The sequence below is a fragment of the Aulonocara sp. 'chitande type north' Nkhata Bay genome, linkage group LG16 (genome assembly GCF_057382095.1).
Source record: "Aulonocara sp. 'chitande type north' Nkhata Bay isolate Kocher_YH1m ecotype deep benthic linkage group LG16, A_spYH_male_GT1.1, whole genome shotgun sequence".
Taxonomy (NCBI): Eukaryota; Metazoa; Chordata; class Actinopteri; order Cichliformes; family Cichlidae; genus Aulonocara; species Aulonocara sp. 'chitande type north' Nkhata Bay.
The window spans coordinates 26517923-26545774 of NC_141359.1; the positions used below are offsets into that span (position 1 = coordinate 26517923).

Below are 27852 nucleotides of genomic sequence, written 5' to 3' on the forward strand. Positions count from 1 at the left end.
GCCCCAAAGTACATATTTTCAGGATAGCAGTCACATAGCAGTCATATGTCTTCACTAAAGAAGTGTTTATATGGGTATCATAGTCAGTCACAGACTAAAAACCAACCTCTGTGGTCCTTGTCTGCCCCTGCTAACAGTGCGTAGAAGATGTGGTAGTTTCTCTCACCAGGATTCTGTCGGACCACGCGGTTCTTGGAAAGACAGCGTGATTAGAAAAACTGCTACAAGTACTTTACAACTGAACGAGTTATTCCGATTACTTATTTAAACACTGGTGTCATTGAAGAAGACTTGCTGAAGATACTGACTGTATCACAAGCACAATATAAGCTTACCTTTTCCAGCAAGTCTGACAGCTCAAAGTTAAGGAAAAAGTTACAGCGACTCGATCATCTGTGCAAAATACTATCTTTATAGTATGTGAGAGTTGATTTACTGTGTGAAGGATACAATCAATGATGCAACCTCCCTGGATGTTTCCGTTTTGGGAAAAGTGGAGCTGTATGAACTTCCCGAAGCGGCTGGAGTTATTGTTGTACACTGTTTTAGCATTCCCAAAGGCTTCCATGATGGGACTACAGAAAGGATAAAGACAATCAAGCAAATCTGTTACTATAAAGAAGCCTTTAAAATGTATCCGGTGAGCACACACTGCAGTGACGGTGATGTGGATCCAGATTATTTAATAATGTCTGAAGCTGAATTAGGTTAACATCACTGCCATTGCCACAAGCTGTTTGGAGAGTTTGAACTGGTATTTGAGGGTAAGCTCATAACAAATTTTTTTATCTTACCATGCAAATAATTTTAATTTAAAAATCAAATAACCTAAACATTAAAATAATGACTTGCACCTGGGGAGATGCATTTACACAGTACCTGCTCTGGACGAGGGCCTGCTCCACCCTGGTTGTCCTCTCTGAAGGAGGAGTACCTGCTGAGTTTTGACTCATCACTGAAAGAAACTTTAGCAGCAGCTTGGTGCTCTCCGTCTTCCCAGCACCGCTTTCCCCACTGAGCATGCAAAAAACAGAGAAGATACATAAACGGATCTGCTTGAATCTCTCCATGCATCCATTTTCTTAACTGCGTATCCAGTTCAGGGATGCGGGAGCTGATCTCACAGGGTGAGAATCAGGACGGGGCTAACCCAGAGAGACAGGTAACCAATCACACTCGCATGTACGGAAACTTTAGAGCCACTGCTTAACCTAACATGACTGCAGGAACCCACGCAGGTATGGAGAATATGCAAACTCCACCAAAAGATTTGAACCGAGGATATTCTTGCTGTGATTCAACGGTGCTGCATTCAGTTGGTCAACTGTATTCTTTACTATGTCTATTCATACAGTATTTTTGGGAAATGCAAGAGAACATTTTTCAGATAGGAGTACCTATTTTGCAAAGGTCAAAGGAAGACTACAATATTCCTTATTTCATATTCTGTTCTCAAGATTTATAGTGCAGCCAATAAATTTGCAGGACTCACCTGATGAGAACACACTGGCTGTCGTGTCTCTTCCACAGGCAGCGGTAGCACTCGTTGGCCACAGCGAAGATATGAGGAGGCAGCTCCCCCATGTGATGTTTGCTGTACAAGTCGACAGCAGCGCCATCGTACAGGCCTGCTATCTGCTTATAGGGATTTACTGCTGCCAGAATTGAACCTATGTTGGTCTGAGAGCAGATAGATGAAGGAAGACAAAAGAAGTCAGAGGATAACACAGGTGGTATGAAAGAACACACTAAAATGTATAATTCACTAATCGCTTTGCTATTCATTGAGCTCTGCAGTACTGTTAGTGAATACTCCTACTTCGGTGGATTCACTGAGTACCTGCATTCAGCAATAGTATTAAACTACTGCATATGGCCTAGTTTGCTGTAAGGATGATAATATTTTAGGATCCATTGCTTCTGCTCGGTTAATGCGCTTTGGGAAAAAAGTCCCCCCCACACACAAAAGTGTGTTTGTGGGTCATCCTTCCACACAGTGATACTATTCTCCAATACCACGAAGCCAGGCTTGGCGAATGCTCCGAGATGAGCTCAGGAGATAGGATTTCCAAAGGCATAGTTAATGTGTGTCTGTGGGGAGTGATTATTTTAATAATACCTGGATAATATTTCCGTGGAAGCCCAGAGCTTTACGTTGAAAGCAATCCTGGGGGTGAGAGTAGGTGAAACAAGGATAATAGAAATCCTGTTCTGAATACGCGCACATTATTCCAGAGTTTATATGTATTGTAAGTATTATTTAATATTATTAAACATCACCCTGCCCCCAGTCCTCTTTGTTTGTCCCTGTATAACTTTCTGACCATTTTCCAGTATATAAATATATCCTCCCCTGTTCGAGACGTGTTCTACTTTTCACCGTTCCTCACATTATTTATTCCCAGAAATATTGACTCACAAACCTCAAGTCAGGACTCTACTGGTACATCAATGAACACTTACATAGATGTTGTCTTTCTGATAGCGCAGAAACAGATTGTGCATGATTGCCGCTTCGTGCAGCTCTGCCAGTGTGGACATGTCTTCTACTCCATGGATGCTGCTGGGGTGCATTGGGTACACCATCTCCCTGTTCAGCTCCTCTTTTTGTAGGCAGATCACCTGTAACAGCAAAAGGCACACGTACATAGACATATATGTTAACATAAGGTATTGTCAAGGTTTATATGAGCCCATAAGTGGAACTGCACAAGTTGTTGTACATTGAAGCTGCACCATTTTGTCTCTGCACAAGAAAAGGAGAGTAAACGACATCGATACCTCCTGCATTTCACTAAAATTCAACTGGGATCCTTTTTCATTTTTAGTAACTGATAATTTAGTGGAATGAACTTTGTTATTTTATTTCTGAAGTAAAGAGTACCAATAAAGTTTAAAACCATCGTAAAACTATAGCAACACAATAAATTACCCCATGTTTACTCATGGCATCTCTAATCATGGCTAACAAAGACAGCAAGCAGCCAGTTACATCAGGGTTTGAACAAAACAAGTTATGTCCGGGTCACCTTTAAGATGTTAATCAAACTCCTGACAGAACGTCAGTCTTCCGCTGCATGCTTTGGTGACAGGTAGATCAGAAATATCACTCAGGAATAACTGAAGTAAAATAAGATAGACTGCACCCCTGATATGTGCCTGTCTGTGCCTGCTGCCAGCATACCAGGCAGGCAGAGAGCCCCTGTCTTACTCATGTCCGGATGGCTCTTTCACGACCTCTCTCTGGGTGAGAAATTAAGGGATGGATAAGATCTAACGGCATTTATATAATGGAAGTGAAAGAGTGAGAGCGAATAAGGTTCTTAATAATAATAATAATGGATTGCATTTATATAGCGCTTTTCTAGGCACCCAAAGCGCTTTACAATGCCACTATTCAATCACTCTCACATTCACACACTGGTGGAGGCAGCTACAGTTGTAGCCACAGCTGCCCTGGGGCAGACTGACAGAAGCGAGGCTGCCATATTGCGCCATCGACCCCTCTGGCCAACACCAGTAGGCGGTAGGTGAAGTGTCTTGCCCAAGGACACAACGACCAGGACAGAGAGCCCAGGGAACGAACCGGCAACCTTCCAGTTACAGATGCGCTTCCCAACCCCCTGAGCCACGGTCACAGCCTTCTTTGGCTATCAGAACTCTAATGCACAAGATAAGAGAGCAGAGAGACCACAACTATGTCAGTCACCAGTCAGGGAAGCGGTGTCCAGATCGATACTGATGGATAAGAGGCTGTGGCATCCCAATGCACTACTGCTGCTCTCCTGGCATGTTCATGTGTGTCCCAGCAGGGAGGAGACACTGTGTCTCAGAGAAACACTGAGTCAGCAAAGGCTGGCTGATGAGGCTGCTAATAGACTGTAGTCAAACATTTGAGGCTCTGTTGATTCTTTGAAAGTAGATCTAATGAACATGAAGTAGGACTATATCAAATCTTTCCTTTAATAGAGCATGCAAATAGAAGTTTTTGTTCTTGTAGATGGCATCTGGAGTAGCCCCTCTGTTTTAAGGTTTGATGTGTTGTGCACTCATAGATGGTCTTGTTCATACATTGATTGTAAAAGTGGTTATTTGAGTTCCTGTTGCCTTCCTGTCAGCTCAAAGCAGACTGAGAACATTCGGTCTGCTAGAGATCGTTGTGTATGAAAATCCCAGCAGCTGTCCTTAATAGATTGGCCAGTGAGTGCACATTATACCTTTATAAAAATCAGCTGCATGAAGATAAACTATATGACCTGCATTTTCAAATGTGTCTTATTTTGTAAAACCCTTTCCGGGATAGCATACGTTAGAGTCTGAATATCTTAAATAATCACATGTGCAGTTAGTAAATCTTTAAAGAAAAATGTCGACGAGGCCGTTTATAGTAAGTAACACAATGGGTAACACAATAGAATGGGTGTATGATGAGAAAAAGTCACAACAACAATGTAGTCAGTAATGTTTCTGTGGTATTAACGTTTATAAATGAGTAAAGACCTTTGAGAAAAAGCAATTTGTGCAATGATGTCATTCAGCGAGCAGAAGTTTGCAGATTTGCAGCCAGATGTCCTTCAACATTTGGCTTTAACCCCACCCTCTCCTTTGGCAAATTGGTGAAGATTCACTATGGGGCCTGAGTGACTAATAAATCAGAAAGGCTTTTCACTTTGAATACATCCACAGTCAGCAGCATTAGCATTTACACCAGTCACTTAAAGGGAATGATGCCATTTTTAAACACTCTGATGGATTTTCTTTGGTTTCTTTTTCTTTTTAAGATAATTACTGAGACCGCCAAACAAAAACGTGGTTTAAAAAGCGTTTCTGTTGACACTGATGACAAACAGCAGATATCTACAATAACACTGACTGCTGATGTTAGCATTCACCAAATGCAAGTTCAAAGCAGCTTTAAGGTGGCTGGGAGCAGAGTGTAACACGGGGAGATAATTTACCTGTTTGCATTTTTGTGTATGTCGGGACACAGAGTGGGTGTTTGTCTCCGTGCACATTATCACCTTGTTTCTGATCTTCTTTAAATAACTTGTGGCTCAGATTTCACAGAGCGAGCCGCAGGGACTTTTTCCTCCCTGAAACATCAGAGATGCCCAGGGGCAAACTGAGCTGAAGTTTTGGGCATCAAAAGGTTTCACATTCCTCTGTTTTGCCCCACTGTGATCTTGGTTTCATTGTTGGTTGCTTTCCTGTGAGAGAAGTTTGAACTTTCTCCTAATAGCCACAGCTCATCAATATTTATCGTTATTAATTTGTTTTCAAATGATTTATCGACTGCACGAGTTCCTCTTGGGGAAGAGATAAAAGACACCTGAGACGCATGGATTTCTATTTTTCCTCCTTTCAACGAAACCAAATGAAATCACAGCTTGAATTTATTGTTAAATTTGTCCATTTAACATTTTTAAGTCATAACCTTTCAGACGAGACATCCCTGAGACAATTATCACAACGCCTGTTCCACAGAGGGGGCAGCGTCACCGCTGTTAATGATTGGAGTGGTGTAATGATGGAAACTATTTCATGCCACTTACAACGACATGATTGATTAGCAAAGCTGTCTGCGGTGCAAATTGATCTTCTACAAATGGAGGCTGTATGCACAAGAGAGCTATGATGCTGGACACACGCGCAGCACACAAAGCAGAAAATGCAAAAAGCCCCAGTGTTCATTTATATGATGACTATATGCAGGATACACCCTGGTTGGGTCGTCAGGCTATCACAGGGCTAACACACAGAGAGATAGAACAGCTATTCACACTCATATCCAGACCTACTTCCAATTTAGAATCACCTATTAACCTAACGTGCATGTCTTTGGGATGCAGGAAGAGGCCAAAGTCCTCGGGGAAGGACAAAGGGGAGGCACGCAGGCTTCATGTAGGGTGGGGACTTGAATCCAGGACCTTCTTGCTATGAGACGACAGTGCTAACCACCCCGTGTTTCGCTTAGTTTCTCTCCTAATTTAACCTAATGTCCTATACAACTCAGTGAAAAGACATATTTTACATAATTTTCAAAAATTTAACAGATTAGGATTCGGTGCGGACACATAACTCTACAGGTCATGTGTGTTCTGCATATGCAGGTGTTTTGGGTTTCCTTGAACTTAAAGTTGTAACTCTGTTTTATGCAAACTGGAGTAATATCTCCAGTTTGCATAAATCATCATTACTCTGGAGAATTTACTGGAGATATGGGATGGGAACCTCCCATAACGCATGTGCCAAAAAGCTGCAGGGGCCTGGGTTTGAGTCCATCTCTCCCTACTTTCCTGTCTTTGTGACACTGTGCTTTTAAAATAAAGAGCTATCCCACACCCCCAAAATATCAAATGCTTTGATATAGACTAACATTTTGCAGTCATGCCCACACTAATGAGTAAAAAAATCTTTATTTTGTTTGAAAAAAAGTGTCATTCACTTCCTTGAGCAGGTTACTTTGTGACAAATCGATCCGATACCACACGTATAAGGTTAAGCAACCTGTTAATATGTCAAGATAGCGATAAAGACATAGACATCAACATACATTATGATTTTATTGCATTACACAGAACAGCTACACTGTTGAGCCTTACATGCATTCAGAAACACTGCCATAAGCCTCAGAGAGACAATCAGGCTCATTTTGTTTTGTTTCCCATCATTTAAAAACACGATATTACATAATTGTTGGCAAAATGTCCTCCATTTCTGTTGACTCATAAAAAGTGAGTTGCACTTTTGCAAGAAAACCTTTTTATGGCTGTTTTATTTGGTAGGCTGAGCAGAGCAGGCCAAGCTGTAAAATAACAAACATAAAAGAAATTTAATGAAAAGTTTGACCACTGTGCCTGTACTTTTTGTGTCTTGTAAGCCCACAAAAAAATCGTTATGTGTGCATGAAATACAAATAAAAAAATATGAATAAAATTAAACTCATTGGGTCGAACAGATGACCCGTGTCCTGAAACGTCTCTCCGAGGGCCCGGACTGAAGTTGGCCCCAGGCCATTTCCTCCATGTCATTCCTCCTGCACTCTATCCCTGCTTTCTTGATAAAACAATACATTAATCTAAAATAAAAATGATTATATAAAAAGAAAATCAATGGATAGTCACATTCATGGTGTCCAGGTGTACCCCGGCTTTCCCTCTGGGATGGTTGGGATAGGCTACAGCAGATGACTTAAAGAAATACATAACTGGCAGATTGTTTGGGGTTTTTTCATCCTTAGAAAGAAATTTATATAACATAAATTAAAATGATACAAAAATTACACAGACTAAAAGGAAGCAACAGCAAATAACTGAGTTTTAAAGTTGTTTTGCAGCTGTGTTGCTCTTCCCTTTTGTTTCCTCTTCCTTGAAACCACACCCTGCTGCTGCGCTTTGTCCAAGCAACTCTACTTAATATTCACATATAGGTGGAGTCAGGCTCTGTGGCTCACAGCACTTATGCTTTAATGTCAGCTGTATTCAGGCCTTTACTGGGGCACATGGACAGACACAAAATCACAAGCTTCTGGATACAAACACAGTCTTGTTTGTTGCTGTTTTGCCTCTCTCTGTTTCCCTTTCTCATTTTTTTTAAAAACTCTGAGTCCCTCTGTCTTACAGTGAATCCATCTGCTGCAGGGGGATCCCGCCCAGACCCAAGAGAAGAGAGGCAGTGAAGGGGGTGGGGGTGAGGCTTGGTGAAAATATGAAAAGAAATAACAGAGAGAGATTGTGTACAGCTCAAAAAATCAGGCAAAGTATCCATGTAAATCCAAATCCTCAAAAACGATTTTGTTTATCACACAAACAGATGCTAACAATAATGTTTGTGTTATTTCTTCCAGCTTACTTGTGTATGTGCATCACTCACATAAAGGCTCACATAATAGCTCCATTGACTAATTATCCAGAAAAGGCTGAAGGGCCATCAATGACCCATTTAAAACTGCAGACAGCATGTCTACAGGCTCTGGACAACTTCAGGATTCACACTGGATAAGAATAGGTTTTTCGCTCGAGTTAAATTCTTAATGTCATGAAAAAGGCTTTTAGTGTACAATCAACTCGGGACGGAGGCTAGTTTACAGTCACTATTAACTGAGGCCATCAAAAAGGAACTGTTTTCACTTCTTATTAATAAAAATGCCATTGATTTTCTCAGTTAGTCAAGCCACAAGCCACATGCATTTTGTACTGTATGTGTAAAACGATTCATTGGTGGTCGTAGACTAACACTGGTCAAGTGGGACAACAATGACAGCCCAGCAGCAGGTATTCGGCTCAGGTGGCCGATCCTCTTTCTGCTTTTCTTTACATGTAGACTCCTCTGGGGATAACTCACACACCGTTAATCCAGCTTGTGCCATCTGGCCACAAACACACACACGGACACACAGATGGATCCATGCACTCAAACACACAAAGACATTCACTCTGCTGTATTTTACCCGTCCGGTCAGGACTATGGCAGTGATGAATGCTGATATGATGGCTAATATGACAGGAGCCAGGCCCAGGCCGTGTGGGTAAAGAAACTCCGGTGGTGCTCTATGGAGATAAGCTGGGCATTCAGGCAGGGAGCAATGGATAATAGTATATCCCAACCCCCGAGTTTAAAATGCTGCCACAATACATTTAACAAACACCCTCTGATATGGTAGGAAACAGACACAGGCAGGCTGGCAGACAACACATACACACAGACACAATACCCTGGGCTTGATAGAGAAGCTTAATTAAATAAGAGACAGAGACTAGATCAGTAAGTGCCTATAAACCTCAGAAGATACTGTACGTCATCCAGGAACGGGGGATGACATCAGGTCAGCTAGGAATCCTGATGGTGGAGACGGTCTGTTTCCCAATCTCACATTCCTGGCATTTCTGTTGCAGCTTTGGAAACAGAGGAGAGACACATGTGCCTGGCTCGATAAGCAGCATCCACTGCTCACATGTCGAGATCATATGAGACCAGCTTCAGGCCACCATCAATGCAGTGGTCCTACTACCAGTCAAAAAAGTGGAGCACCACATAAACCTAATGCTATTTTTTTTTTAACTCCCACTGAGGGTGGTGGAATATTTTGGGAGTAGCACTCCACGTCATTCTCCAGTCATATTCCATTACCCAGAGTTGTCCCTGCCCTTTGGACAGCGCAGGGTTGACTGCATCCCTTCCACAGACCACAGAAACACCGCAGAAGATGCTACGATGGCCCGAGGATGAGTAAATGGGCCATGTATACGTGTTTCAAAAAACAGGGAAAATTATGTATATATGTACACAGATTATTGATTGTGGATTTATGGTTCACTGTCTGAGATCAAAGAACACCAGCACTGAAGAAACTAAAGTGTTTAGTTGCCTCTATTGCTTCCTGAATGGCAGAATGGAAAAAAGTCAGTGGTTGTGGCAGAGTCGTTGGCAATGAACGTTCACTAGGATCTAAGGCGCCAGCACTCTGTGGAAACCACACTGTGTGACATAGATCTAATAAACCTGAGCAGGATATCAAGTTCAATGCATGTAGACTAAACTAGAACCAACACGCACAGCTGCTAGTCCTCCACTGTTCTTTACTCTTTCTCAACTATATCTTCGATACAGTCATGATGATAGCAGACAATAATCCTTCTACAAGTTTCTTCTGTTTCTTGTTTCTTTACAATTTTTTTGTCAACTTCATCACATTATTTCATGGGACATTTCTATTGGTTGGTTAGCAGATGCAGGTGTTAGCAGCAGTCAACTAAAGTCACCTGATTTGTTTGTTCCAGGCTCTCTCTGAGAGTCAATTAAAAGTCCTGAACTCACAGATACAATTTATGGACGAGTACAAGGCCACCTACACACTACACCCATAGGAGCTGCTCAGCCATTGAAACCATGCCATGAAGCTCCCTGCGCACGTTTTTCATACTGAGGATGTGGTCTCGATCTCTGCAGTTGACTCAGCAGAGCACCTCAGCACTCAGCTCTATAATTTTATGTGGTAACCACCTTGTAGCTGAGGTACTATGGTTCCCAAGCACTTGCTAACAACAACACTTACAGTTGATTGTGGAAAATATATGAAGGAAGAAATTTCACAAGCTGACTTGTTGCCACAGTTGAATTCTGCAACAATATCATATTCGAATTCAGAGTCCTGTCGCAATTAGACTACAAACACCAAAAACTGGCCCAGTACTTAATTCCATATTCCATAGAGTTTACTTGAAAGCAGACATCTGTTCCACCTCCAGACCATTTATATGGATGGGAATGCATTCACAGCTTCTAGCAATAAGCTTCTGTTTTCTTAGATCCACTATTAGCTCATTGCTCTTCTTTGTGTTCAAGGTCAGACTGTTGTTTCTGCACCAAGGTGCCATGCTTCGTCCCTGTGAACTGAGTCATGTTGCACCTGTCTGGGCCAAACACCATTATGTCACTTGCAGACTTGATGATGGTGTTAGAAAGTGAACAGGTAACCTAACAGACTGGGATGAACTGGCCTGAAACTCCAGTCTCCATGTGAAAAGGGAGATGGGGATGCAAAAGTCCCAAAGCTATGAATGCAGCTTGGAAGGAAGGATAGAGGATCATGAGAGAGAACTGATGAACAGTGAACTTACATATGTTGTTGCTGTGCTGCGTTGACAGCACCCTTTGTGTAGCTGCTGTTGTGTTATAGACTAGTGTGGCTCTAATGTTGAATGTAATGTAAAATGACCCAGAGCCAGCAGCTCAAAATGTTTTGCAACGATGGTGGATGACATCGAATATCATGGCTAACTGTCATAAGCCCTAAGCAACCAGTACAGGACTGCCAATACTGGTTTTGTGTGGCCACAATATTAATAACAGTGTGAAAGTTAACAACATCAATGTACAAAGGGGCACTCTTTTAGATAAAAACAGTGCATCCAGTGGAAATGGGCACCTGACAAAAACTCCAGAGCTTCACAAAGTTTCAGTGACAATAAAGCAAGTACTCCTTTAACCAGTTAATGCACGAGCATGAAAAAAAATGCAGCTTCCTTACAATTTAGCAACCTACTCTCTACTTTATAAGTCCGTTTTTTAGAAGGACTCCTCTGAAGGCAAAGCGCATATAAGTACAGATATATAACACAAGATAAAACAGCTTTCTTTTGATCTACAGTTTTTGACTCACAAAGACTTGAATGAGAAATTATTTTTGACCTTCCACCTCTGTGTGTGTGTGTGTGTGTGTGTGTGTGTGTGTGTGTGTGTGTGTGTGTGTGTGTGTGTGTGTGTGTGTGTGTGTGTGTGTGTGTCTGCTTCCCTGTGTCTGTTTCTCTCTCTGCCTCTGTAACAGGATTTCCTCCAGACACAAAGACCACCACGCACTGCCAAACAGATAAGCTGAGGCCAGTGAATTGCTGGACTCCATTCTTGTCATTCTTACTTTATTACAAAAGATGTTGATGCCGCTGCAGAGCCCTCAGATGAAACACATATGTGCAAACAATTAGGTCTCCCACATATACACAATGGGAAACAAACCTCCCCCTTTTACTTTATACGACCCTGGACGAGTTAACAGAAACCTGTCATGGTCCTGGGTCAAGCGACCCAGTATTTGAGTTTCATGTATCTTTTGTATTCATTTGCACCTAGCTTAGTTCACCTAGTTAATTTCTAGATTGCAGTTTAGTTTTGTTCCTTAGTTATTTATGTCATCTCCCCCTGTACTAAGTCTCCCTGGTTCATGTGTCATGTCTGCGTGGTTATGTTTAGTTCTTGTCATGTCTAATCTCCATGTTTTACTTTGAAAATCTGTATTCATTGTCAGCGTATTCAGTGTCACTTCTCCTGTCCTGTCGTTAGGTTCATGTGTGTCAGCTGTGCTCCCATGTGTGGCCACTTCCCCTGATCATCCCTCATGTGTATTTAGTCTCTGTGTTTCATGTAGTCTGTGTCGTGTCGTCTGTGTTCCCACCCTCCATGTTGTCACAGCCAGTCTTAGTATTCATAGTTATGGTTTCCTGTGTCTTCATAGTTTTTCCTAGTTTTACTTTCTCAGTTTAGTCATAGTTTAGTTTGTCACTGCGTTTCTGCCTTGTCTGCACTCCTTGTCACCAGCCAAAATAAAGGCTTGCTTTCAGTTAAGTTTACTCCAGTCTACTCTCGTTGTGTTCGCACCTGGGTCCACCACACACACCGCCGCACGGTCTGCCTCCGCAGATCACGACAAAACCAGGGTGAGATTTTAAATGGACACAATCAGCTATGGACACTTAAATACTCTCTGAGCACCTCAGCGCCTTTGCTTTGTTAATTTTTAAAAGGAATAATGTTGGTTTAAGCGTAAACTTGCAAACACAGAGTCTGAATGCTTAAACCAACGATAAAAGCTTCATGTTCCAGATATACTGCCAAGGTGACGAATCAGGGACAAGACTAGTGAAAAAGAACGTCTTCTTACCTTCCCATAGTCGGTGGTGAGGATGAGTGTTGAATCATCACAAGAGCTGACAGTAGAGGGGCGGAGCTGCTCTTTGTGTCTCAGCCACACACGGGCCCCCTGCAACACAATAGCACAACAACCTTAACATCTGGACACTGGTATGGGCTCAAAATGTGGTCATAAATATTTTGTACTTGTAAAAAAGATTTGTATGTGTAAAAAAGATTTGTGTGTGCGTAAAAAAGATTTGTGTGTGCGTAAAAAAGATTTGTATGTGTAAAAAGAATTTGTGTGTGCGTAAAAAAGATTTGTATGTGTAAAAAAGATTTGTGTGTGCGTAAAAAAGATTTGTGTGTGGACTTAGAAAAAAAAAACCCTGCAAGTTACAAGTACGGATTTTTGACCCTATTTTTCTTCCCTTCATCTGATTGGTCAATGTCATGTCAATCACAAATGTAACAATCCAATCAGAGAACAGATGGGTTTGGCTGTCGGAGGGGCGCTGTTTTGAACTGCAGGTCCTTGAAGGGTGATACCGTTTGAAGCTGGAGGATCGCTATATAAATATCCGATAGCAGCTAGGTCCCCTAACTTTCAGTAGCTGTTGAAAGGATAAAGTTGTGGTATATCAGTGGTTAGAAATAACATTATTACTTTAGGATTAATTTAACACAAAGTCAGGGCTGACCCAGGACCATTGCTGTGAGTCACAGTGCGCAGCATAAAAGTCCTTTCACATCGGATGCAGGATACGCTGCTAATGCTAACTAAAAGCAAAGGATCCAGAATTTGTTACGCTGGCTGCTGGGCTCTGTGGGTTTTTGCAGCAGCTCTACCTGTACTAGATGCACCTGCTCCTTGTCTTTTCTATCTCTGACTTTATGTCCTCTACAAGAGTTTTTTTTTGCTAGTTCTTCAAATGTTCAATAAAAACATGTATGCTAATTCATAACGAAGAAAGCTTTGTAATGAAGACTGTCATTTCCAAAACACTGCCCGCCCCCACCCCGCGGTCCGCAGCGCTGTTGAAAAGGCTGTGGAAGTCCCTGTATTAAACACGTAGACCTGTGACACAAAAATCACCAAACTCGGACGACCACAGACTGTTTTCCTTCATGGTGATGAAGGAAAAGGCTGGGTTGGCATGTAAAAGGGCATTTATTCCCTTCAAAGACCTGCAGTTCAAAAAAAGCGCCCCTCGACAGCCAAACCCATCTGTTCTCTGATTGGATTGTTACATTTGTGATTGATGTGACATTGACCAATCAGATGAAGGGAAGAAAAATAGGGTCAAAAATCCGTACTTGTAACTTGCAGGGGTTTTTTTTCTAAGTCCACACACAAATCTTTTTTACGCACACACAAATCTTTTTTACACATACAAATCTTTTTTACGCACACACAAATCTTTTTTACGCACACACAAATCTTTTTTACGCACACACAAATCTTTTTTACGCACACACAAATTCTTTTTACACACACAAATCTTTTTTACGCACACACAAATTCTTTTTACACACACAAATCTTTTTTACACATACAAATCTTTTTTACGCACACACAAATCTTTTTTACACATACAAATCTTTTTTACAAGTACAAAATATTTATGACCACATTTTGAGCCCATAACACTGGGCTTGCATTGGAGTCATGCGCTTTACACAAAGGTCTTACACATTTGCATTACAGATACTAAGTATTCCATTGATGTTCTTATTCTTCATATTACCAGAAACAAAGGAAGACAAAGATCGACCACCACTCCCCACACGCACAGGCTTTTTAGCTATATTATAAAAGAGCTGGGTGAGCAAGAGCAGAGAATTTCTCTAAAAGTAAGAATTATCCTCTCTGCTTTTCTTCTCTCTGTCTTTTTCCATTTTATCCCCTCAAAATTGCTTACCATTATGTACCACATACTGTAGCCACTGTTTCACCAAGATTGGATGGACACAGTTAGTCTCTTATTAAACTATGATTAGAAGCGAAGAAGTTGTTCACCAGATCTGCATGATGAGTCCGTGCCAGAGAGTCAAAACACCACTCAGTCATATACACTGTCAAAAATGCTTTCAGTGTGCCTGGTCTCCTTTATAAAGGAAAAGACTATGACCCCAAATGAGCATTTACCACTTTAGCATATCAATCGATTCAAATGTCTATCATCCTTCCTTTGTTTTCTATATTTCAGTCGGGCAAATCGCAGCACACTTCTAGCCATTATCAGATGCCGCTTCCAGACAGACACTAATATCTGATCCCAGCGGCCCAGTTTCCAGTGTTTGCGTATCCATACGGAGTCGCTGACCTTCCCAGACATGTTTGTTAGCATGTGAGTAACTAGGAGCAATAACAGGAATCTGAGGCTGATTGCTCAGGCAAACTGTCATTTCCTTACAGCATTTGCCACTTTAGCACCGGCGGATACATTTATAGATTTGGCTTTGTTTGAAAGACTGTACTAAATGAAAACAAACAGTCGCCTGTCTGACCCTGTGGAATAAAAAGTAAAAATCTTTTTGCATGACTAAATACGCATTTGTCTGATAGTAAACGGGAGTATGTAGTTTTGCAGAAAGACAGATGGTACCACCTTCATGTCTGATTGCTTACAATAATCCAGCAACCTTCTGTGTAATTAAAATCTTAATTGTTTCATTAGAGCCAAAATCTCAAATTGAAACTTGCAGTTTTGCAAAGGAGAGATGAAAGCAGTATGAAAAATGTCCTCGATCTCAAAGAAAATTCCTCATTTAGCATTTTAGTTGATGGAGACGACTAGGATGTGGATTTTAACAAAATTTAACCCAAAAAGTTGCAACCTCTTGTAATAAGCTTGGCTTTAACAGCTGAACATGGTTAATAATCACAAGTGCCACCGGTGGGGGGGCCAGAGAAGCAACGAGCATCAGCAAATAAAGTGTGTGACCAACAAAGGATCAAAGTGAAGAGATCAATATGCATGGATTCCACTAAGAAACCTTAGACAAGGTCACCACTTCCAGACATCAATCCACATTAACTATTAACAACAGGCTGCCACGTGTGTGCACACTTTCATCCACGAAGCACAGATGTGTTTGCCACAAGACCAACATGCTTTTGTTTTATCCACTCTCCATTTACAAGATGAGACACAGAGACGCTAAAAAAAATCTAATAAATGAAGTCCCTCAGCAGCTTGTGTGATGACTGATTGCTGATGTTTTCTTTATTTTTCGATTCAGGCCTCTTTCTTAGACAAAGCAAGTCAGTCTAAAATAAAAGAAACACTTCCATCATCGCAGATTTTTTTCTTTCAGTCAGCTAATGGAGCACATCTAAATGTGGCTCTTAAACCACGGGGGACAGGAGTGAGTGGGACAAAAGAGGGTCGTGTAAATTAGGAGGAGGAGGAGGCAGAGGGGAAGAGAGAAGGGAAAGAGGAAGGGTGCGAGCAGCTCTTAATGCCCTGCCTCCTATTGTGTTGAATAAAGAGGCAGACAAACAGAAACATCAGGACAGAAATATAACAGAGGTATCCTGCAACACGTGGCCACCCATTAACAGAGACGACTGGTGACTTTCACACCAGTTTCTGCCTGGTACCAGCCTTACATGCCTGGCCTGTTCAGGGAAAAGCTGATTCATGTGAGTTTGCTCAAGTGCAGGGATTACAAGTGTTTGCTCTATAGATTTCAAGAAGATCAGCCTCAGTTACATAACTGGAATTCAGCAGAATATTGCTAGTTCTCGTCATCTTATAGGGGTTTTTTCCTTTCTCGTGTCACGACTTGACATTAACAGTAAGGCCGACAAAAGAGCCGAAAGTATTTTGTAACAAACAGATTGCATGAGATGTACAGCAGAATAAGACAGGGGGCAAGCTGTGACAAGGAGAGGACTGTGATGGCTCATAAGATGGCAAATTTCCACACCCATTCCAGTATTGCCTCAATAAAGAAATTTCAGCACTACAAAAAGTGAAGGAAAGTTTTGAGTGGCTCAGCAGCTGAGTCAGTTTCAGAGGTTTTTCCACTCACATGAACAAAAACCCACTGCATACCAGCTGCATGCCCACCACACGTAGTTTTTTAGATTAAAGTAATTAGGAATTCAAATTTAAAAAAATGTGACTGTATATGGTAAACCAAGCATCAGTGACAAAGTGGCCCATAAAGATGCTAATAACAGCTCAGCCTGCTGCACCAGCATCTGTAAAGAGTGACTCGCACTCTGGATAAATCTCTCCCAGACACTATAATCAAAGGTGGGCAAAAAAAACCCAACGAGATACTGTGCTGTGCTACCGTATTGCTGTTTTGTTTATGTACTATAGACAAAAAATAAAACTAATCATAAAGGAAGTTGACTTAATAATAAAGCTAACACCTGCACCATAATAGTTCCGACTTGCAAACTTAACTCTTTCCCCTATAAAGATGACATCTGATGACCAGCTTTGACATCTCGGTTTATATCAGTAAACATGTGGTTTGAAAATCATTTAAATAGGTTCTGGGTTCTTCCTAGTAAGCTGTATAGGCAGAAATCCCTCTTGCTAACTTCTAATGCACAACCAGAAAAAGCTCAGTTCAGATAGGAGAGACTGGGGTTACCCCTAGTAGACGTTAGCTTGTTTTAACTACTTTAGCTTCCAAAAAATGTCTTATTATGTGATGTGAGGAGCCAAATATAAGCCACCAGCTGCAGAAAACTGTAGAATTGTATTAAATATATGCAAACTTAAATTAATAGGGCTGCCTGTGATATACATTGGCACTATTGGACACTCGTCTGCATTTTGGTATGCGAGTCTCAGGCCGTAGGGTATGAAGTCAAGATGAATTGTCTAAGAAGCAGCAACAGATGGTCTAAACAAAACTCCTCCCCCTCGTCCTCTCCATCTTTAGGAGCTCTGTCACTAAGTCAGGACAAAGACAATCACCTCTGACTGAGGCCTCAGCAGTTAGCCAGGCGGAAATATCCCAAACAAAGACCAGCTGGGACACAAAGGAGCACGGGTAGCGGCTCGTATTAAATCCCACAGACCTCAGTTACCTCCTGCTGCACAGCTTCCCATTCCAAGCTAGACAAACAGAGTCATATCTTTATTTGTAATCATGGGAAAGTACAGTGTGCATTTGATGATGAAGCCCAGTTGCAAGTGGGATTAATTGTGAAGAGTCGGTTAGCGGGCTCCTCTGCTTCTGGTAACCAGATGTTTTATTAGCGCCATTAAAAAGCAAAGCAGAAACGCTGCCATGACATCTCCGGCTCAAGCTAATTTCAAATTCTTAATGTTGCACGTCACTCAGCATGTGTAGCACTGCTGAGGCAGAACCAGCTGACAATAGTAATCTGACTCCACCAAAACAGGCTGCACGCCAACCTCCCATCATGCCTTTTGACACAGAGACCACTCAGGCTGAATGATGTGATCCTGGAGCTGGAGGCTTAAGTTTCAGCAGCTTGTATAAAGACATCCAGCTCAAGGATTTGCTAATGAATGTCCCTTAAATATTTAAGGTCATACACAGTACAAGGTGCCACGGCTCTTTCTCTGCCGTCTGGCATGTATCAGGTGATCCTATTAGAGAGAACAAGAGAAAGCTAATTAACTCAGCCCGACTTGGACTCGGCTGAACAATTAGTTATGATAAGCTACTTTCTTGGATCATAAAGTGGTTTTGGGGAATGGTGAACGAACGGCTGCCCTGCAGGTAGGACCGATGCCTGAGAACCTCCAGCTCGAATCCTGACAAGCATATCAGTTGTTGTTGTGCTCACATGTGGAGGAGGATAAAGTTAGCAGTGGAACATGTGCAGCAGCAACATATTCGACTAAAAGGAATATGTTTCCGTTCTCCCTTTTCTACTTCACCTTTCAAAGAATTAATGTGGCGATTAACGCTAATAACAATCTGGTTTGCAATCATGCTTGTTTAAAATCAACACAAAACTTGAGCTCTCGATTAATCTCATTTAGATTTCTCTCCATCATTTTTATGGATAGAAGTGTAATCCAGTGCTGCATTTACACCTCAGAGATTAAGACTGCATTAGTATAACAAACAGAGTCACAAGGTTGTGTCGCTACCACTGTGCAGACAGATGTGCAGTCCAGAGCATTGACGGGATCTGTAGCATTTAATAAGGTCAAGCAGCAAATTGGTACTTGCACGCTAATGCTGTGCACTTTCACAGAAACCAGTGCAATAATTATTCAACAGAAAATATGTTATTAGTTATTTATGTTGGAATCATTGAAACGAACTTTTCAAAAAGAATTTTTTCTTCCTTTCAGAACTAAAAGTAAACATATTTGTAGGAGTGGGTGGTTTGCTGGGATATCAGCTGAAACATAGATGTTTATAACCATTAAAATATATATATTTTTAAAAACCAGCACATCACTTTGTAGCAGAGCACAGCCAAATTTTAGGAGTTGTAATGGTATCTCCTGAACATCGGGTGAGTGGGATGAGTGGGAGTCTTCCAAGTGGATGGTGAGATTAATAAATAGGACTAGGCAGCTGGAGGGGGAAACTGGGCAAAGCTCCCTCTGGGTTTTTGAGCAGAAGACTTTCCAGTAGGTTAAACCACTGTCTCCTGTATATCCTACAAACAGCAAGGCCCATGCTTAACTGCAGTTTCTTTACCCTCATAAACACAAGACGCTACTTATTTATTACCTTATTACAGTATACCTGAGAATTATTTTAATTTATACAACATGTTTAGTGTGTAAATGTGTGTGAAAATAAATGTATCTACTTGTGAACAGCTTCACTCAAAGGGAGGTAATTTAATTCAAGGGTTTTTCAGCAGCGGTTGTTGCAGCACAAAGGAAAAATCCTCCGTTGCACAGATTTTCCAAGGATTCATGTCTCGGCACATGCCTTTTATGTCTTCGTCTTTCTTTGTTACCTCGTTGCAACTACACAGTCTGCCTGCCGCACACGTTACAGCCTACGACCCCCAGCCAGCATGGGGTGAGGGCAGGGTGTGTGACCGAGGGGAGAAATCAGAAGATTAAAAGCAACCTCTAGCATCTGTGCTAGAAGACGTATGAATTAATGATGGAGACAGCAGCTGATCAGAAATTAGCTAATGGAGGAGGAGGAGTCCCCTGGGGAACAGGGCTTTCCCTGTTTGTGATGATGTGGGGTGGGGGGCGTTGGGTCGCTGGTTGTTCTTGAATCTGAAGAACAGCCTAAACCCTGAACAGAAGAAGCTTTACACCGAGGAAAATGTTTTTGTTAACTGAGAAGGACTGTTTGAGAAGTATCCGTAGCTAAATGGAAATCAAACAGTAGTCTGTTATCACTGTCGTGCAAGCCATTATCATTATCACACTTGATGGACCTGAAAGAGATGAGTTACAATATTAATCTAACAAATATGCACAAGTCTGTGTGCACAAGCAGGATTAAGTGAGTGTGTCTTTTTTGTGTCCAAGTGTGTTTGGTAGTCCATTTATCTGTCAGTCAGCAGATACACACTGTCTGCAAAGGCGGGGTTCGAGGGCACCACCCTGTCATCCATTGACAGCGTTAATCTGTTGTGTTGCTAATGAGTGTATTGAGGAGAATTTGAATAACAAATTGTGTCTTCGGGAGCGAAAGAGAAAGAAGAGAAACACTTGAATCTCTGCCACATACTCCAGGCACAGTGTCGCGTTTTACCTCCTTATCCTGTGCAAACATATTTTCACTCCACTGCTGATCAAAGCGTGCGCCCTGATCCTGGGTGCACACAATGGAATAGGTTACAGGACGGGGCAAATAGGCAACGAATGATGTGATTACTGCAGGTTTGATTGGATTTCCAGCAAAGCTTGATGACTTGGAATATCTACCGAGCCACATGCCAGCATCTCGCCCGTCTGGCATCTGCATACCTCTGTTATTCGTCTGATAGCTATGGGGTCACACAGCAGGAAACCCAGAGGTACTCGAGGAATGCTGCTCAGTCAGTGTTGTGTTTGAGAGTGTGAGACGAGTGGGGCACGGTAAGCAAAGTGGTAGCTTACAAAGCAGCCCGGCTACTGTTACGCTGCCATTGACCTTGTAGCTCATGCTGTCCACACTGATTACTAGAAACTCTCCTATCTTCAGCATTTTATTATTTTGAGTGTTTCATACTGAAGCTATTTATGGTTTGATCAAATCCAATTTGGCAATGATAAGGTGCACATTGGTGATACTGTCGATGTTAAAGTCACTGTTAGGACTCTGTAAGCAAATAAAATAAATGCAGTTTTAACCTCTGTCACAAGTGAATTTATTTACATGTCCTGAGTCTAAAAACCTGCAAGGATATTGTTTCACTTTTAAAAATGGTGCTGATTTAGCGCCTGCAGAAACAGTACCACCTGTGTAATGAATTGTGAAAAGCTTCATGAAACACTCCCGCAGCATTATCCTTAAAACAAATGTTACCCATCCAGCAGGAGCTGATGATATGATAGCAACAAACATAAAAGACTCAGAATAAAATAATAAGCTGCCTTTAATCTGAGTTTACAACTTGTAACTGCAATTAACCTCCAAATTGTCACTAGTGACGTGCAACCATTCTCTGTACTTTTCTTCTTGAAATATGCCCTTAAACTTTTATTTGAACTGCATCACATGCTTACAATGCACATTTTACTTTTACCAGTACACGCCCATGCTATGGTATTGTCTGGTCTGTGATTTTCGTCAGCTGCTAGGTGATTGCTAGGCAGCATGATGACATCACAGCACATAATGCATAATTCAAGTTTTGTGGCTATAAATTAGATGCTACTGTCATGACATTGAAATGATACGATGCTATTAGGAGGTGCATAAACGCTACAAATGGGTCATTTTAACCTGTTGGTAAGTGGTTGCTAAGCAACATGATGGCATCATAATATAGATAAGAACCTTCAGGGAGCTAAGATGTACTTGCGTGCCAGTCTTGGTTGCTCAGCTCCTGATGGTGTTGGAGGAATTTGCGGGCAAACGAGCAGACAGGGATTTTGTGTGTTATAGTCAGATGTATAATTTATAACAGGAAAGAGGGAGGACTGGAGGTCAGGATGAAGAAACTTTGGCCAAAACTATTAGATCCACTGGTCGCGCAGCATTTCAACAGCACACAGACTGATTCCAATCAGAAATCCCAGAACAAATATGAGTGAAACTGCTCAAACCTCTCCTTGGATTGTGGCGAGTGTTTCTTATACAAAGCAGGGGGATGAAGTATGTTTAGCAGTGCGTTCAAGTGGCAGAGATAAACACACAGGGAGTCCTAAAAACACGGGACATTCCTCCTCATGTTAGTCTCAGCTTCTCAGCATATCATCCTACAAAAAGCCCCGGGCCTCTAACCACACACACACACACTTATAATAAAACACACTTAGAGTGGATGGGAAAGCTAACATGTCATGACTGTGGATTGTGCCATGCTGTGCTGTTTTCTCCAGTCAGGCTCTTCACACCACGGCAAGCTAGGCTCATGCAGAGTGGGATGTGTACTCGAACTCTACAGGGTGCTCACCCCTGTAATTAGTCCTGGAATTACAGCTATAGCATTAATCGCTTCACGAGAATCAACAAATTTTACTGTTTTTTAAAAAAAAAAAAATTCACCTCAGGCTATATTCACATATGGTAGTTGCAATGTGTTTAACCTAAACTCACAGGATGGTGTAGCTTAGAAACACGCATACTCCATCCCATAATAGGCTGACTCTGTGCAGCGTAATCATAGGGGACTAAAAAAGGAAAGTCAACATCTGGACTGGGAGCAGTAAATCACAGGTTGGCTGTTATTAAGCTGCCAGACGAAACCTTGGAACCCAGGGGATTTAAGCGACACTCATTACCATCTCACTATGTCCATCAGGTCGGCCAGTCAAGGTGAAAGACAACAAACACTTTTTTAAAATTTTTTGCATGAGGGAAAGCGACAATAATCTTTAATTTTGTCTGTGTAAAAATCTCAAATCCTGCACACAAATCTGATTTGTCTTTGGATTTGAGTCGTCCACCTTTACCTCACGGAGATGTACTGAAAATCATTTTGAGATATGAATGACAGAAGGGACTGCATGCCTGACACTTTAAACTTAACGCAGATACCACACCAGTAACATGAGCAGCCCAGGCACAGACATCCAGTCAGCCTACAATATCAACAACCCATCATTCAGAAACATCGCTGGTGACAGAAAGACGCCACTGAGATGTGAAAATAACAGTCTGGGACATTTACATATATGACATCTTTCTGGAGGCTACCCAAGAAAATCAGTGAAACTAATAAACAGTAAGAACCAGGACCTTCTTTTTACCCATGCAAGACACAACTGATACAGCTATATTTGTGGTCAGTGGAGGGGTTTCTATGTCCAAGTGATCCCAGGACCGACCCGTGGTAGGGTCTCCCCTTGACAAAATGACCCTGGGTAAGAAGCCAGACAGGGCCTGTCCTGTGTAGGGTTAACTGGTCCAACTTGTAGTACAACTTGGTCCCTGCTAAGTGAAAAAAAAAAAAGAATGGATGGATGAGTGTTAGATTTTTTGGGCGGCATTGTTTCGCATTTATTCGACAGGATTATTAGTAAGCAGGCAAGAAAGAAGGGAGAGACCAAGAGGCTCTGCCATTCAAGAAAGGGGTCCAGGTCCAAAGTTAAACCCTGCAGCCTTTCAGCCAGTCACTTACTTCCATCAGAGAATGTTTTATCATTGAATAAAGAAAGTACATAGATCAGTATGACTGTATCTTTTCAGCAGATTTGGCATATAATAGTTTGAGAGTGTTCTCTGTCATCACCGACTTACTTGCCCAAGTGCCCTGATGTGATTAATATTTCAGAGAACAGCACACCCAGAACGGCCCTGATGCACACACACAGGGAGGGCGGCAGGAAGGATGGGCGTTGGAGAGAAGATTACAAGTGATTTTTCATGTGTAGTGCCTCAACTGAGTGAGAGGTCTCTAATCATGGAGGATGGATTTGAGTCAAGTGGGTTGAAGGTCAGCTGTTAAAGGAATAGCTTGAGTGAAGCTTTGTTTGTTTTTAATTTGGGGATTTGCTAATTTGCAAAGAGTTAGATGATAAGATTGTCACCAATCACATCTATAGAAGTAGGACTACCCACTGGGGATGTCCTGGGAACCCAACCTTGGTAGCGTTTTTCCATTTGCATCACCAGTACCTAATAATGCACCGTCACCTCCTGTTGCTGTTCTTTACTTTTTTGTAATTCGACTTCATTTTTTCTCACTGTGTAGGCAGCATAGTGTCAGTAAAGCCTGAACAGTGTTAAGCGCTGATGTTTATATGCATGGATATTTTAACAGTGCTCCCTGTGCTGCATTCAAATGGTGGCTGTATCAACATACACACTGGTTTGGACCAATCGCCTACATCACTAAGGAAATATCTACTCTATAGGACAAAAAAGATCCTCCAAACCAAGTTCTGATGAACCATGATGGCACCTCCAATAGTTACTAAAGCTGTGTGGAAGTTCCTGTGGTATTAAAGCAGCTTAAGTTCAGAAACACGTGTGCACAGAACATCACATAGAAGAAGCTTCATATAGATTGTAAAGATGTGAGAGTGGTAACTATTTCTTTCAGGTTTACAGGCAACCAAGACCACGAGAGACTCCACGCAGCAACAGTTCGTCCATCATCAGGAGCTAACAGACAGGAAGAGACGATTCCGTGCAGTGTTATTTGTCACTGGTAAAGAAACTGTGGAAAGATGGAGATATGTTTTCCTTTTATTTCCACAAACACAGACGGCTTTGTCTGAAGAGCTCGGTGACATAGCGGATAAAACTAAAGTCAACAGCATGGCGTCAGCAGGAGGTTATCACAGCGCTGAGTTCCCTGTGTGATGGTCAGCGCACTGATAGACGGGGGTCAGGTTACTGCTAGACTCACAAGAAATGCAAACACAAGCTAAAGAGTTAGGAAGGGATCGGGTCAGAATATTGCAGAGCGCTGACTCCAATTTATTTCACGTTAAAACGGAAAATTCAGGAAATCGTTGAATAAGCTGTGGTCTCGAAATCCTGACGCTGCAAATCTGTAACATGATAAGAACGGATTATCCATGTTTTCTGGTGCATGGTCAGACAATGGCTGCTGGTAATTAGCTTCTGTGCTCTTGTGGTGGATTAAACCACCTCCAGATTGTTCCAAAGCTGCAGGAGTTCTGCTGTCGCACACTCAAACCGCTGCCTTAATAATACCTTCCTCTTTGTGATCATAAACAACCGGCCCCGTTAATTCACCGCAGCTCCGAAACTCTAAAGAGCCTTGTTTGAAAATCCCCTAATTTGATGTGACAATGCAGACAATAAGCACTTCAATTTTAATTACAAATGAAAACAACCGCTTAGAAGAAAAAAAGGAATGCTGGTCCCATTACATTTCCTTCCTTCCTTCTTCACATCCTAACTGTACTTCCTGGCTCTTTCCTTACTCCATCAGCCAGCTGCATGGGAGCAATGATTCTCGGCTCTTTAAAGTGGCAGCTGGAGGAAGTGACAACTGGGCAGAAAAGTGTCTGTCGCCAAAGGGGGGAAAATAGTCCACCTACTACTACGGCAGGTTTGCCTTTCTCACGTTACCCATTTCACCACAGAATGCAGCCTCGGATACCGATCCACGGCCCCGACTTCAGAGATCCAGACATAAGCAACACGTAGAGCTACGAGGGACGTTTTTAGGATGGGAAGAATGTGTCTGAGGGTGAAGGGGTCAGCGGTGACGGTGTGAAACCTAAAGCCTTGCAACCGCAGCTCTACAGGATGGATGACATGCAGCCGTGACCAGGAATTTGGGAGGTCAAGGCTGGGTATTTGGGATTCCCTCTGTCAGAGTATCTTTAAGAGGAAGGAATTTGGTGTGTAATGCAATGAAGGGGTTAATGGGTGTGGAAAGGTCCTCCTTGCTTGGGTTTACAGTGTGTAGCAGCTGCTGCTATAAAGAAACTGATTACCAAGTTTAGAAAATAGCTGGGATTCAGGATGTTCTACAAAGGTATCAAGTATCTAAAGTGTGTGTGGGAGCTCACACATACAAAGGGAGGGCGCACAAAGGTATAGATAATGCTCATATTACCTGGCAAATTAATAGCCAGGAAGGAAGAGGCCCAAAGGCACAACAATGTTTCTCATATACGCTATATGAAATGGATTCTTGGATAAAACTTTTCACTGGAAAAACGGTTAAAATTAGCAGATATTGTGGATAAAGCTAAATAAACGAAATTAATTTCATAATGGAAGCTCTGATTCATCCAAATTTGGGTGTGACGCGGGCAGGGAGTTTCTCGTATGTCTGAAAAAACAAAATGTGAATATAAAGTCTGCCAAATCCAGCAGCCTTGCAGTATAAAAAAAACACCCTTCGATACTTGTGTGTTTTTGTTGGGTCACTTCCATTAGAATAACGTATTGGGTGTGGGGTAAAGGACAGTGCTGAAGGTTTTATGGTGGACAGGATGGGCCATCAGGATGAGCACACCCATGACCACTCCTCTCAGTCCACCATGATTTCTAACCCTTGTCAACGTCTCCACCTTAACAAACAGTGGCCTATGAGGAAAAGCCGATTCTAGATTAGTAACTGGCAAATTGGTAAACGTGCATATTTCTTTAATGCATGATCTGCAACAGAGTTTTGTGATGCAAAAGGTTAAAAAAGATGTGCTCCTATCTACACAGTTCCAGCTTTATACAACCACGACATTCACAGCAAAGACACATCCATATGATTTATCCTGGTGCACTTGTTTATAGAGTTGAGTTTAATCCTTATCTTAATTCACTTCCAGAATTCCTGCTTAATTAAATCCAAGCTGTGGCACTGTGGAGTTCAAGACCCTGGCATCTTTCCATGACACCGAAATTCACTTGAAAACCAGGACAGGTCAGTCATTCCCTCTAACACAGCTCAGACCGGAGATGTGAAACAGCAGGTAGAGATAAATATATATTTTTATGCTGTTGTTGTCCATTAGTGGTCTGTTACAGAGACTCAGTTTAATTTTAACAGTAAAAAAAGCAGCAGTAAGTACAACGAAGTCAAACCAATATGTATTTTAGCTTAAAATTTTAAAACACTGCAAATGAATGCAGTCAAGTCCAAAGACAACCTAACAAATCAAGTAGAATGAAATATAACCTACCCCAAAAAACATACACCTATTTGGAGCAAATACTACAGGATGTCTTGCTCTGTTGGTAAAGGTCAACAGACACAAACCAGATTAAAACTGAGCTGAAATAATAACCTTCCTCTTCGCAGCATATCACTGTAATAAAAGCAGATTATGAGTCAAAATCCAGCTCTCCTCCATCTGCTCGCTACACAGTCGGTGTGTGCAGCAAATTATTGAAAGCTACACTCGAAGCTGCTGAATTTATTATTGTATGACTGAAGTCACTGAAAAATAGAAATGCATCGATAATTGTCCAATCAGCATTAAACCTGCCTTTGCAAAGAAAAGTGTATGGAGCACCTCCTGCATGCTGAAACTTCTGTGAGTCACAGCATCACTGAGGGGCATGGCTGATAGGGAGGTACAGAAGTAGAGGATGGGAGGAGATTCACTCCCCTGTACTCCATCTGTCTTCTCTGTGAGTGTGTGTGCCCTCCTCTGAGTCAGAGGGGCATGACAAATCAGACCTAAAGCCAGCCTGGCTTTCACCTACATCAGAGTGTGCTGCTCTCTGGACTGATTGGCAGATGACACATCCAGCTCAGCAGTCACTGCATTGAGAGTTGCATTGTGTAGCCTCTAATTAAAGCTACACACAGGTTTCCCTGAGAAGCTGTAGTAGTTTTTGTCAGGGCAGACATTTGTATGACTAAGAGGCTTCTGTGGACAGTGAGGTTGCCACTCTGGCTCCATCCTGTAGAGGTATAGGACACATGAGCGGCTGATAAAGGATCACAAAGACCGCAGAATACATCATAATAAGGGCTGCTTTTACAGGGGTGTGAAAATCATGAAGTGGTCTGAACCCATCCCGCATTTATAAAAAGCTCAAAACACAGTGTGGTGAAACAAAACAAAGGAGCGTGAAGGTCTCAAAAATCCATGTAGGGCTCCAAATTAAAGCAAAGAGCTACTAAAAAGTATTCATACCGCTATAGAGAAAGCAGGCGAACTCACCTCTAAAAAGGAAGTATTCATCTTAACCAGTGCTCGACCTCACGGCTCTTTGTAGTCTGACTTCAGGGTACCACAGCTGAGGAGGAGAGCGGGCTGTATTCCCAAATTATTCCCATCCGCTTCGGTAAGATAATAAAATCTTTTCTCTTTTTTTCCGGATACTTGCTCACAACTCTGTGCCAGTCATGAAACGAGTCATTCTGCTCTCTGATTTTCGGACACTTTCGGACTTGTTTTCTGAAGTGTCCCGACAAGCCGCTGTGGAGCT

General features: G+C 42.0%; 2 protein-coding genes across 3 annotated transcripts in view; both read right to left on the reverse strand.

Moving 5' to 3' along the window:
• The window catches only part of myo10l3 (myosin X, like 3), a 32553-nt gene extending 32321 nt beyond the window's left edge, over nt 1-232 (reverse strand). For both annotated transcript variants that reach the window (XM_086266139.1, XM_086266138.1), the window contains exon 1: nt 107-232. The gene's annotated coding sequence lies outside the window, so the exon portion shown is untranslated. The remainder of the gene's footprint in view (nt 1-106) is intronic.
• LOC147311689 (unconventional myosin-X-like) lies at nt 84-27849 on the reverse strand. Its single transcript, XM_086265670.1, has 7 exons — nt 27585-27849; nt 12437-12535; nt 2464-2622; nt 1493-1680; nt 880-1014; nt 437-575; nt 84-191 (listed from the first exon to the last, which is right to left on the reverse strand). Exons 1-7 carry the CDS (start codon nt 27603-27605, stop codon nt 84-86), a joined length of 849 nt encoding a protein of 282 aa, XP_086121796.1. The 5' UTR covers nt 27606-27849.
• Nucleotides 27850-27852: the final 3 nt, after the last annotated feature.

Excerpts from the sequence above, each read along its gene's own strand:
- LOC147311689 (XM_086265670.1), bottom strand. The coding sequence starts at position 27,605 with ATGAATACTTCCTTTTTAGAG. Across the intron at positions 2,623-12,436 it reads TCACCACCGACTATGGGAAG|GTGATCTGCCTACAAAAAGA; the intron begins GTAAGAAGACGT and ends TTGCTGTTACAG. Across the intron at positions 576-879 it reads CAGGCCCTCGTCCAGAGCAG|TCCCATCATGGAAGCCTTTG; the intron begins GTACTGTGTAAA and ends TCCTTTCTGTAG.